The sequence below is a fragment of the Eleutherodactylus coqui genome, chromosome 10, assembly GCF_035609145.1.
Source record: "Eleutherodactylus coqui strain aEleCoq1 chromosome 10, aEleCoq1.hap1, whole genome shotgun sequence".
Lineage (NCBI taxonomy): Eukaryota > Metazoa > Chordata > Amphibia > Anura > Eleutherodactylidae > Eleutherodactylus > Eleutherodactylus coqui.
In genome coordinates, this window is record NC_089846.1 from 48,142,738 (window position 1) to 48,155,082 (window position 12,345).

The 12,345-nt window shown below is 45.3% G+C and overlaps 1 protein-coding gene across 2 annotated transcripts in view; it reads left to right on the top strand.

Moving 5' to 3' along the window:
• AR (androgen receptor) overlaps nt 1-12,345 on the top strand; it is a 257,798-nt gene that overhangs the window by 197,346 nt on the left and 48,107 nt on the right. The window contains exon 3 of one of the 2 annotated variants that reach the window (XM_066580978.1): nt 1,103-1,219. The exons of the other annotated variant lie outside the window; for it this stretch is intronic. Within the exon in view, the coding sequence (XP_066437075.1) occupies nt 1,103-1,219 (117 nt within the window). The remainder of the gene's footprint in view (nt 1-1,102; nt 1,220-12,345) is intronic. 2 annotated transcript variants of the gene reach the window in all.

Here is a 12,345-nt window from a genome sequence, read left to right on the forward strand (position 1 = left end):
GCACAGAAGCCCTGCGGTCCACGGAGACAGAGGATCCCGGCGGCCATCTTCAGCAGGTAAGTATGAAGACGCCGGACCGCCGGGATTCAGGTAAGCGCTGTGCGGGTTGTTTTTTTAACCCCTGCATCGGGGTTGTCTCGCGCCGAACGGGGGGGGGGTTAAAAAAAAAAAAAAAAACCGTTTCGGCGCGGGACGACCCCTTTAAGCTAAATTTTAAAATGTGTAATTGTGTTTGCAGCCAAATGGAAAAACACAATTTTTGCCATGGATTGGATCCAGTGTAAAGCTTAAAAGGTTCCTATCATGGACGTTTGGTCGGAGGAAGTCTGGATGCAGAATATTACTTTGGAATTAAAGGGGTTGTCCCGCGCGAGACAAACCCAATGCATGTGTTAAAAAAAACGTTTAGTACTTACCCGAATCCCCGCGCTGCGGCGACTTCTTCCTTACCTTAGCAAGATGGCCGCCGGGATCTTCACCCACGATGCACCGCGGGTCTTCTCCCATGGTGCACCGTGGGCTCTGTGCGGTCCATTGCCGATTCCAGCCTCCTGATTGGCTGGAATCGGCACACGTGACAGGGCGGAGCTACGAGGACCAGCTCTCCGGCACGAGCGGCCCCATTCACCAGGGAGAAGACCGGACTGCGCAAGTGCGTCTAATTGGGCGATTAGACGCTGAAATTAGACGGCACCATGGAGACGAGGACGCTAGCAACGGAACAGGTAAGTGAATAACTTCTGTATGGCTCATATTTAATGCACAATGTATATTACAAAGTGCATTAATATGGCCATACAGAAGTGTATACCCCCACTTGCTTTCGCGGGACAACCCCTTTAAGCCGATCCTATAGTGGGAAAAACTGAATGACGTCATCAGTCTTTGCTTGGAGCCAGTGATGTTCCTAGTTTACACTCACTTCATTTTCCTTCTTTCTTCCTATGAGATACATCATGAATCGTCTATTTTGTTTAATATTTATGAATAGGCTATTTTTTTACGTCTTTTAACGGCTCAATGTATTTCTAGAGTATATCAACATGAACTTTATTAGCCTTCTCGAAATTTGTCATCATCATGTCTTCTTTTCCACATTTAGGAAAGCAGAAATATCTTTGTGCGAGCCGGAATGACTGCACCATCGACAAATTCCGGAGGAAAAACTGTCCATCATGTCGCTTGCGGAAATGTTATGAGGCTGGCATGACATTAGGAGGTAAGTCGGCCCCTGTATAGTTTGTGCAGATTGTTTAAATGTGAGTCATATATTTTGGATAATGGAGTAATGGACACCCTTTGGCACTCAATTTCCTGTTGACCTCTATCATGGCTCCACGATTAGGATAGACTGAATAGTCCAGCCATACTCAGCTGTCCTCAGTTACTTAGAATGTTACTGTGAATTTTTTGCGGAAAACTGTATTTTTCATACGGCTGGTCGTATTTGCTGTACGTCTCCTTCGTCTTTCCCCACCACCTGTATTGCATGGCTTAGATCTTATTTCATGCATCTGTGATGATGATTTGCTTACTGACATTTGGTACACATCATTTTAATGATCGCTCCTACCTCTATAACACTACCGTCATTAACCAAATAAATGTCAATAGGCACTCACGTCAACAACAGCACAACTGGTACGTTTATAGAATGCATTTCATCTACATTCCGGGGAAGTCTGCTTACAACAGACCTCCTGATGACTGCAATGATAATCCACACTCTGTTGTTAGATGTCACAGTCAATAAGCCTTGAGGCTTCCCTCAAACTCACTTTTTTACATATGCAAAAAAAGCCAGTGTTTTTCAACTGCTACATAAATTTGTTGCAAGTGCATTTTTCTTTCTCGCATTTTTCCATGCATTTTTCGCAATGTTCATATCCTATAGAGAAGCTTATGCAAAAAATATCAGAAAAAAACGCCAAACCTATAGATTTTAAAAATGCCAAAAACTGCATGACAACTAAAAAAGAAAAAAAAAAAAACAGGCTAAAAATATTGTATGTATACATATCCCACCAGCTATAATTTGGTGCTATAACATTTTACATCACGTGAACCATGGTATGATCTGGGGACAATGAGACATTTACTTAAAGGGCAGCCTGTTAGAGATGAGCGAGCATACTCGATAAGGCACATCACTCGAGCGAGTAGTGCCTTAATCGAGTACCTGCCTGCTCGTCTCTAAAGATTTGGGTGCCGGCAGGGAGCAGGGAGTGGTGGGGGAGAGCGGGGAGGAACGGAGGGGAGATCTCTCTCTCCCTCTCCCCCCCTGCTCACCGCCGCAACTCACCTGTCACCTGCGTCAGCAGCCGAATCGTTAGAGACAAGCGGGCAGGTACTCGAATAAGGCACTACTCACTCGAGTAGTTTGGCTTAGCGAGTATGCTCGCTCATCTCTACAGCCTGTCACTAGGAACCACGAGGAAATGGCCCCTTCTGACTAACACCTCTTCCTATATAAGATGACAGTCTAGGTAAAATTTATGCATCATCTACCAACACCAGAATGTGGTGACACCCTTAAAACAACGGTCTACAAGCTCCTAATCCACATGTCAGGATGTGCCTGGTCTGTGAGGGTACAATCAGCGTAGACAATGTAACACAGTCTCGGCATTATGATGGCTTTACATTTAAATAAACACTAACTTTTTAAATAACTTCTGCTTATATGATAGTCAGCATGATAACTAGCAAAACTGCTATTTACTTTATTTACCTAAAATTAGATATTTGTGCTGAAAATAGAGATGAGCGAGCGTACTCGGAAAAGCACTACTCGCTCGAGTAATTTGCTTTATCCGAGTATCTCCCCGCTCGTCCCTGAAGATTCGGGTGCTGGCACGGAGCGGGGAGCTTTTCTCTCCCTCTCTCCCACCCGCTCTCCCCTGCTCCCCGCTGCGACTCACCTGTCAGCCGCAGCAGCACCCGAATCTTCAGGGACGAGCACAGCGATACTCTGATAAAGCAAATTACTCGAGCGAGTAGTGCTTTTCCGAGTACGCTCGCTCATCTCTAGCTGAAAAGTCTCTCTAAAATGCTATAACAATACTCACTACCTTGTTGTCCGCCTCCTGTTCTCAACCGATTGACAGGAGACATGGAGACTTTAGAACAAGCGTGGGTGAGAAGATTTATAATCCTGTTCACTGAAATATATAGAGACCAGGGTAGACTGGAGGGGAAGGGATGGCAGAAGATACTCACATAGACATGCTCACAAGCTAAAAGTAAGTCACTGTTTACTGTGTTTTAGTTACAGAAATCACATTTCCATTGCTCACTCTTGTTGTGCGGTGTACTACAACATAATTTTACGTCAGTGTGTGTAGAACAGACATTTAGAGATCAGAATCTGCAGTTTTACGGTTCTGTATACAGCTTATAGCACACAGCGCAGCCACCAGGATGCTCCCACCAGTCCTGAGAAGATTGAAAGTCAGACATATACAGCCTGCATAGGATAAAATGGGGAACATACTACAAGTCATATAATGGCCAAAAATAGCGTTATTCCCGTTGTATCCAAAGTCATCTAAAAATTTGTGTATGCTTTAAAGGCACATTAACACATTTTACCCCCTCTCTCTGCCTCTCTCTCTCCCTTCCTTCCTTTATCTACCTGTCTGTATCATATTTACTCATGGCATGTGTGGGATCAATTCGGCTCCCACCACCATTAATACTTTTACAAATTATAGAGGCTATGAAACGTAGTAGAGAACTATGAGGGGGGGATTAATATTGGTGCTTGTTGCCATATCTAAATTTCAATTTGAGCTCTGTACAGGGACAGCTGTAGGGATGTGCTACTTGTGCAGCTGTATGAAGTGCAATACCCCTCCTCGATATAGGGGGTGCTGCTGCTGCCAATAGAAAGGCAGCCTGGCACCTCCATACATTACTCTATCACCCCTCTCTTATTCTCATGACATTATCTATCCCTTATATCTTACTCAGTCTTCAGTAGGCATCATATCCACCTTAGGCCTCATGCCCACGGCCGTGTTGGACTCCACCAGCGGAATATCGCAGCAGAGTCCAACACGGCGTCCCCCCAAAGATCCTTACTCACCTCTCTGGATCCACCGTGTAAATTCCGTTTGAGCCGGCGCGCATGCACAGTACAGCGCATGACGCACCGGCAGTGACACGTAATCATGCGATAGTTCCACTGTGCTCAAAGCGGAAGTATCGCGTGACGGATGGCTTCCAATTACGACATTGGAAGCCAGTCGTGCATTTTTCTGTGGCAATTCAAGCATGCCGCGGTTTCTTTCATGCTGCGGAATTCCGTGGTGGAATTACGCAGCATGAACATTCAGCTATTAGGTTCAATAGAACGTAATAGCTGTGGGATAATGCCGCAGATTTCCACCATGTGAAACGCGGCAGAAATCCGTTCGTGGGCATTAGCCCGTACTCTTGCAGCATAGCAGCAGAATCTGTTAATTGTTCTTACCCATGGCTTTCACAGCTCCTGTGCAGTATAATCAGAGAGAGAGAGGAAACCTGTCTCCACCACTCACTACATAGCACAGGAGCTGTGGGAGTTGTGGACAAGAGCAGTTGACAACTTTTACTACTACTGTATACTGCAAGAGTAAAGAGGATATGGGGCTTGTTGAGGACCAAATAAGATGCATGGCTTCTATGGAGGTTGAATGATGCTGGAGGGATAGCTGGATACTGAAGGGGGAAAGATGAGACTTGGAGGGATGCTACTGGAAGGGGGAAAGATACTGTAGGTAGAAAGAATATTGCATGGGGGAGGGATAACACTTGATTATATGAATGATAGAGGAGGGATGGAGAGAGGTTACTGGGAGCAGGGAGGATACAGGGCAGGTAACTGCAGAGGTGAAACTACAGGAAGGAAATATGTTAGTGGTGGGGAAACATACTGGAGGTGTTGATACTGTAGAGGGGTGATGATACTATGGGATGATACTGGGGGAGAAAGGATACTAGGGGATTTGAGAGACATTATATCTGGAGAGGGAGAGCTTATACGTAAAGTGGGATTAGACCTGGGCGGAAGCTGGGTTGCTAAACTTGCATAAATTGATGGGACAGTTTGCAGAAATCAGGGATTTTTATTCTGCTGTCCATAGTGTCTGGCAGGTAAAAACACCGTCCATTAGTTTCTCTATCCCCCAAAGTTTACACAGTTTATGCACCAATGTGCACAATGCAGACAACAATTGAATGGAATCAGCCAGCCGAAGCAGTCGGGACAGGGCGCAGATTTTACATACCCAATCGTCGCCTGTAACTTTCCCATGCGCTAGATGCTATCCAAATACGGTCTGAGGCAAGTGCATAAGGCTGGGGAGTGCTGATCGGACATTTGTCTACAAAGTCAAAACATCAAGGCTGTGGGCGACTTTCAGTTCATCAGTGAGTGACTGTGTGCCTGTCCCCTTAGGTGGACAGAGGAGGGGGAAAAAAGTCACAGGTTATGATGAGCTGAGGAGGAGAAAAGAGACAAGCAGCAGTTCAAGAGGTCAAAGTCAGATGGTTCTTGACTTGGTGTGGGGGAAAGAAGAGATATGTGTAAGCCTCTCGAAAGTGGTCTGAATTTATGAGTTTACCACTGTGTACCTCCTAATCCTTCACAGTGTACCATCCCGCACCAGAGGGATGAACTGGAGAACCGAAAGTCTAAGTCTCTAGGGTCCACTTTCCTCTTGCGCTGTAGACATCTCTTTGTTCATAGCGCCAGGCTACTTACGGTAGAAAGTAACGAGACGATGTAGTATGTTTCATAAGATGAGCCACACATCAATTCATCGGGAAATCTCTCTTTTTATTATAAAAATTATGGATAATTTACTATAGGAATTCTGGGTAATTTACAAAAGCAATTATGGGTAATTTGAAGGTGAAACTAAAAGTGATAAAATTAACGTTTTCACACATGGCATCGACAGATTGGTGCCAAGTTCACATCCTGCCACACAACATTATCATATATGATACAAGGTGCATTGAAATGTTAATATACATAGATTAGTTTGGGGCCCCTATGCTTGTCGGGCCCCTGAGCTAGTCCCCATCAGGCACATGCATTAAAATGGCATGACCCCTGTCCTCTCATAATGCAGAATTATCTGACCATATGGCAAGTCTAGCCTCTGTTCTGTCTGGGCTCTCTATAGAGATGAATCTCACTGCCCTTTACAGCCTCCCTCTGCTTTAATTTTGACTCAATTTATGCAAAATTATAATCATACTAAGCAAATTAAAACTGTAGAACAGTCCTGTTAATAATAACCAAAAGGAAGCAAAAATAATTGAACTGATCATTAATGACCTGTAAGATTCTCGAGAAGTTAAACAGAAACAGCTTCCTTTCACATTTAGTTTACAAGAAGGAAAATAAAACTAAAATACATTTTTGCTGTTCAGTTGAAAGCTAAGAAGGGGTTAATTTAATTTCTTCTCCTCACCCATTATATAGCTAGAAACTGGAGTCAATAACAAACAGGCTACATTTCATTGCCCTGACAGCACTGATTCTGGGGTCAGTCTGACCTCTTTCGCTTGGCCAGTATCCTCCACTTTAATTTTACAGCAGAGCGATGTTTGTTTGAAGTTAACCAGTTCTAGAACAGAGGCATGGGAGCATAGCCTTTGATAAAAACAATTTAGTGGACAAAAAAAACCCCTTAATCAATACAAGATCAAATTCAGGCACTTGCCTGCTGAATCTAATAACTGGCTCCTGCACAAACAGCCGTCATAGTGTCATAGTGGTCATATTAAAAGTTAACATTGTGCCCTGAAGTGCCGGAACATTCAGCTCAACAGCAGTATTGATACACGGAGTATTCAGGAAGTATTCACACCCCATCATTTTTTTATATTTTTTTAGGTTTCAGCCTTATTCTACAATGGATTATAATAATTCATATAATTATTATATTCATATAATAATTTTCTCTCAACAATGTACACACAAAGAGACAAAGCAGATTCAGAAATCTGTGCACATATATGTGGTTAACTGGTGGGACTTGTTATTTGTACGGCACCATCTTATTCCACAGCACTTTCAGGTAATTTATTTATTACCCCTCAGCAAGCTTGGTACTCATTTTACTGACCTCAGAAGTATGGAACTATGCGGGGATTGAACCTGCAACCTTCAGGTCGTGCGTGAGAGTTTAGGACTGCATACATAATCTCCAGTCTTTACAAGGCCTCCTTCTTTGTTCTTCTCTTGTCTGCTCCTCTTACGACCATCTCCAAAATTTCTCACTTCCATTCCACATTCTCTGATACTCACTACCTGAAACTATCAGGCTCCCCCCTCCTTCGAAACCGTAAAAAGCGGTAAAGCTACCTCTTCAGAAAAGCCTACAGTAATCCCTACTGCTGCCACACTATCATACAAGCAGCTTCCATCCTCACCTGCTGTCTAATTCTCCCTTCTCTTGTAGGTTGTTGGGTCTTCTTGGGGCTAATGCCCATGGATGGATTATCGCTGCGGAATTCATGGCCAGACGCCCGCCACGAATTCCACAGCAGTAACCGTCCATAGACATGCAATGGTAAATGATTCTCCCCTGCCCATGAGCGGAAATCAACTGCTCGCAGGGGAGAATTGCAGCATGTTCTATTCTGTGCCATCTGTCCCGCAATATTCCGCGCAGTGGCACTGCCAAAGTACTATGAGAATCTGCATCACAGCCCAGCGCAGGCACGTCATGCCGTGCACTGCGCATGCGTGCCGGCTTGCTGGCCGAGACGCTCACGGCAATTCCGGAGAGGTAAGTATAGGGTCTCTGTGAGGCGCCGGGTCTGATTCCGCTGCAAGATTTCACAGTCAGAAACTGACCCGGCCGTGGGCATGAGGCCTTAGTTTATACCATGTTTATTATTGTTCCTTCTTGAGAAAACACCAAACCTAGAGCAGTCAGAGTATTAAAAAAGACCGCATAGACCCAAAGAATGTGCCAAAAGAAAAGGGGAACACTACATGAAAAAACACTTTTAGGCCTTAGTCAAACGGGCGTTTTTTGCCGCGATTTGCGCATGCGCATGCGTCCGGCGATTTTATAAAACCATTGCTTTGCAATGGTATCGGACACATGAGCGCTTTTTATGCGCTCATCCGATAAATTATAGAACAGAAATCGCAGATCGCACCTATCTGCGATCTGCGATTCCTGTTCTCTTCTCTATATGCGCTCAATGGGGCCGGCGGCAGCAGCGCCGACCCCATTGAGAACATATAGCAGACAAATCATTCTTCTCTGCCACAGCTGTAACAGCTGTGGCAGAGAAGAACGATGTTTGCCCATTGAATTCAATGGAGCCGGCAATACAGCCGACTCCATTGAAAGCAATGGGCTGCCGGCGTGCGCGGGATGAATTGTCAGGAAGGGCTTAAATATATAAGCCCTTCCCTGCAATTCATCCAGAAATGTGTTTAAATAAAAAATATATATATACTCACCTGCTCCCGGCAGCCGGAGTTCCGTGCGGCCGGCCTGCAGTGGGTGTGAAGTAGGTGCTGAGCCAATAAGGGGGCAGGTCTGACTCACACCCCCTTCACACCCACTGCAGGCCGGCCGCACGGAACTCCGGCTGCCGGGAGCAGGTGAGTATATATATATTTTTTATTTTAACACATTTCTGGATGAATTACAGGGAAGGGCTTATATATTTAAGCCCTTCCCGACAATTCATCCCACACTCGCCCGCAGCGCATTGCTTTCAATGGAGCGGGCTGTATTGCCGGCTCCATTGAATGCAATGCGCTGGACAGCTCCGGCCTGTTTCTAATGAAACGCGGCTAGGAGCAGATTTTCGGGCGATTTTCGGGCACCGGTCACGCGATTTGCGGATGCGCATCTTTCATGCGATCCGCAAATCGCGCGAAAAAACGCCCGTCTGACTAAGGCCTTATAGTGTGTTTCATAATTCCTTATTGACCACAGATAACACCTGGCAGCATCATTCTTTGCTGAAAAAATGCAACAAAAAATGCCGGGTAAGGCGCCACAAAACTGCATTGTTTTTCCTAAAACCATCCTGAGGGCATGTCCCCATGGGCATAGAACTATCGGATCCAGATTTTTTTCCCATGTGGATGGAACATTACAATCCACAGCAGAAATTCGAGGTTTAGCACTACAGTTCTGATGCAGATTTTCCTGCATATTCACATGCGGATGTGGCTGTGGTCAGTGGGGCAATGTGCAGCCATCTGGCATGGTTTCTCCACAGAATTCGCTTGGAAACTGCGCCAATAATTGAGATGTGAATTCTTTTTTTAATGCAGATTTCAGGATCTGCTTTTTCAGAAGCGGTTTTTCTTTTTTTATGAGCATTTCTTTTTCCACGCACAATATGCTTTTTTTTCCTAGCGTTTTCCATGTCCTACTGAGAAGCCTATGCAAAAATGTCAGAAAAAGACGCCAAACCTACAGACTGCTTCCATAACTCACATTCACTTCTATGACAGTCATGAAAACAATATAGAAACTCAATAAAGAGTGGATTCAAGGCTGCGGTGTGATAAACACCGCAATATATTTCCAATCGCCAGAGGCGAAAGATATCTAATTTTCACGGCCTAATTATTAATTATTCATAAAAAAAGCTGTATTCTTTATTAAAAAACAACTGAAAACCCTATGATAAAATAGTGTAGTTTTTTTTCTAATAAAGAATCAAGCTTTTTTTATGAATAAATAACTAAGTTGTGAAAAGTAGATATTTTTTGCCTCAGTGACCGGCTGCTGCAGCCTGGATGCGGCAGCTATCAGGACGGTGTCAATGGCCCTCATTCTAGAAGTAGATAACATTCCCAGAGGTAGGACCCATATCACATCTATCAGATATTTACAATGTATCCTGTGGAAATGCTATAGATGTCTGAGATTAGATTATTCTTTTAAATTGGCCATACATTCAAAGCATACTTAAAGGGGTGGTCTCGCGAAACAAAGTGGGGTTATACACTTCCGTATGGCCATATTAATGCACTTTGTAATATACATCGTGCATTAAATATGAGCCATACAGAAGTTATTCACTTACCTGCTCCGTTGCTAGCGTCCTCGTCTCCATGGTTCCGTCTGAATTCGCCGGCAGCTTGCTTTTTTAGACGCGCTTGCGCAGTCCGGTCTTCTCCATTCAGCACGAGCCGCTTCAGTGTGCTCCCCGCTACAGCTCTTCTGCGCATGCGCAGACGAGCTGTCACTGCTCGGGAGCGCGCTGGAGCGGCCATTCTGTACCTTCCTCTGTTAGAGGAAGGTGCAGAGCTGCCGAGCTGTCCGGAGAAGCCGCCCAGCTCTCCCGCCGTCCAGCTGTCCTGGTAAGTGATGGGCCGGGGGGGCTGCCGCTGCGATGGGGGGGGCTGTCGCTAGGCCGGGGGGGGGCTGCCGCTGCGCCGGGGGAACTAGCGCTGGGCCGGGGGGGCTGCCGCTGTGATGGGGGAACTAGCGCTGGGCCGGGGGGGGGGCTGCCGCTGTGATGGGGGGGGGGGCTGCGCCGGTTACCTTCTGCCTGGCGGTGGGTGACAGGTCGGCGGTGTTCACTCCAGGGGTCCGGTCGGCGGCTGCGGGGCGTCTGGTTGCCATGGAGACACAGCTGGTAGCGTCTCGGGAGCGCGCACGTCGGGCTACAGCAAGCGATGCGAAAAGAGCTGGCGGCCATCTTGGGAAAAAGTTTTATAAGTTGCTGAAACGCTGGAACGGTAAGTAGAAACCAGCTAGGAAAGTAATTTACAGGGGTAATTAGTCATGTATGCTTAATTAGGGGGACTGGGCAAAAAAAAAAATTCACTGCTTCCTCGAGACATCTCCTTTAATTTTTCTGGTCTCCTTTCAGAATACAAGGGGGTTTCCCAAAAGAAACAGGAATCTAGCTTTAATTCTAAAGGCCCATTTAGAAGCAACGATCTTTTAAGCGATAATCGTTGCGTGCATTTACACGGCAAGATAATCGCTCAAAATTCGCTCAAACAGCAGTTTGAGTGATAGTTTTTAACGTTCACTTTGCATAAGCTCTTAAGTAGCCAATTAGCTACTTAAGAGCTTATTAGTGTGTAAATGAAGGCTCCCGCAGTATACAGAAGACAGCAGGAGTGCTGTGTTCTTGGAACACTCAGCTGGCATACAGCTTAGCGCTCCAAGATGGATATGCAGAGGACAGCTGAAGTGCTGGCTTCTGTATATAGCTGCTGTGTTCTCGGAGTGTTCAGCTGCTATACAGCTGAGCGCTCTGAGCAAGGGAATGCAGAAGTCAGCTGGAGCGCTGTCTTCTGTATACAGCTCCTTTCTTCTCCACGCTTTCAGCTGGTGTCCCACTGAGAACTGCCAGCGGGATACTAGCTGAGAGAATCTTATCAGCAATGCCGGCTGAGTTATCAGCGTGCACCGCTGATAAGAGTCATCGCTCATTTCTAGAAAACTAGGAGTGAGCGATGAACGAACAGTGCACGAAAAGTGCATGATGGGCAGGCGTTTGGACGCAATGGTTATCGTTCAAAAGACAGCTTTTGAGCAAATTTTGAGTGATAATCGTCGTGCCCAAATAGGAATTTAGTCTTCCTTGAATTAGGGAGGGCAGACTAGCTGCTATGATATTTTCCATACACTGCACACAGAGAAGAGGAGATCTTACTCCCCTGAATTTCTTTCCAGCAATTCCTTCCTCTCTATAGACTTCTATGGGCAAAAAAAGACAACAGCAGGCAAAGACCCACCCCCACTTTCTGTAATCTTTTGCTCTGTCTCTGCTGCTATAGATGGATTTAACCTAACAACAGCAAGTTAGAAGTGTCCTAATAACGAAGGGTCATAGTTCTTAGTTGTGGCCCTCCAATGTTAAAATAATTGATATCCAGGGGAAATGGTTAAACCCCTCAGACTCCCAAGAAAACTTTGCCCAGCACTGAAAGTTGTGTCTCAGACCACTTGAGAGATCTAAACATCTGCTCTTCTTCATTGCTAGGGAAAATAAAGCAGGATAGTGCAATACAGTCTGATACGAAGTCGGATCAAATTGACGTTTCTTTTTATTTCTACTTACAAGAGCACTCAATAAAACCCTAGTAAAAGATGAGTGTAGAATCCATGTGGCAGTGATGTTATTGACTAATATTATGTAATCAATTTAATGGAATAACTATTAACTAATGGTATTTTTTTTCTTTTAAGGTCAACCTATTAAGCTCAGCCACAGGTAGGATGTAATAGGCTTAAAATCCATGCCAGGCCTGGGAGTCTTCATAAGGCTCCAGGCTGTTATAGCAACCAACTAGCGCCCTGCAATCTTGTTGCGGGGGGCAGTCGAGGAGCAGAGCGAGTCCCCTCT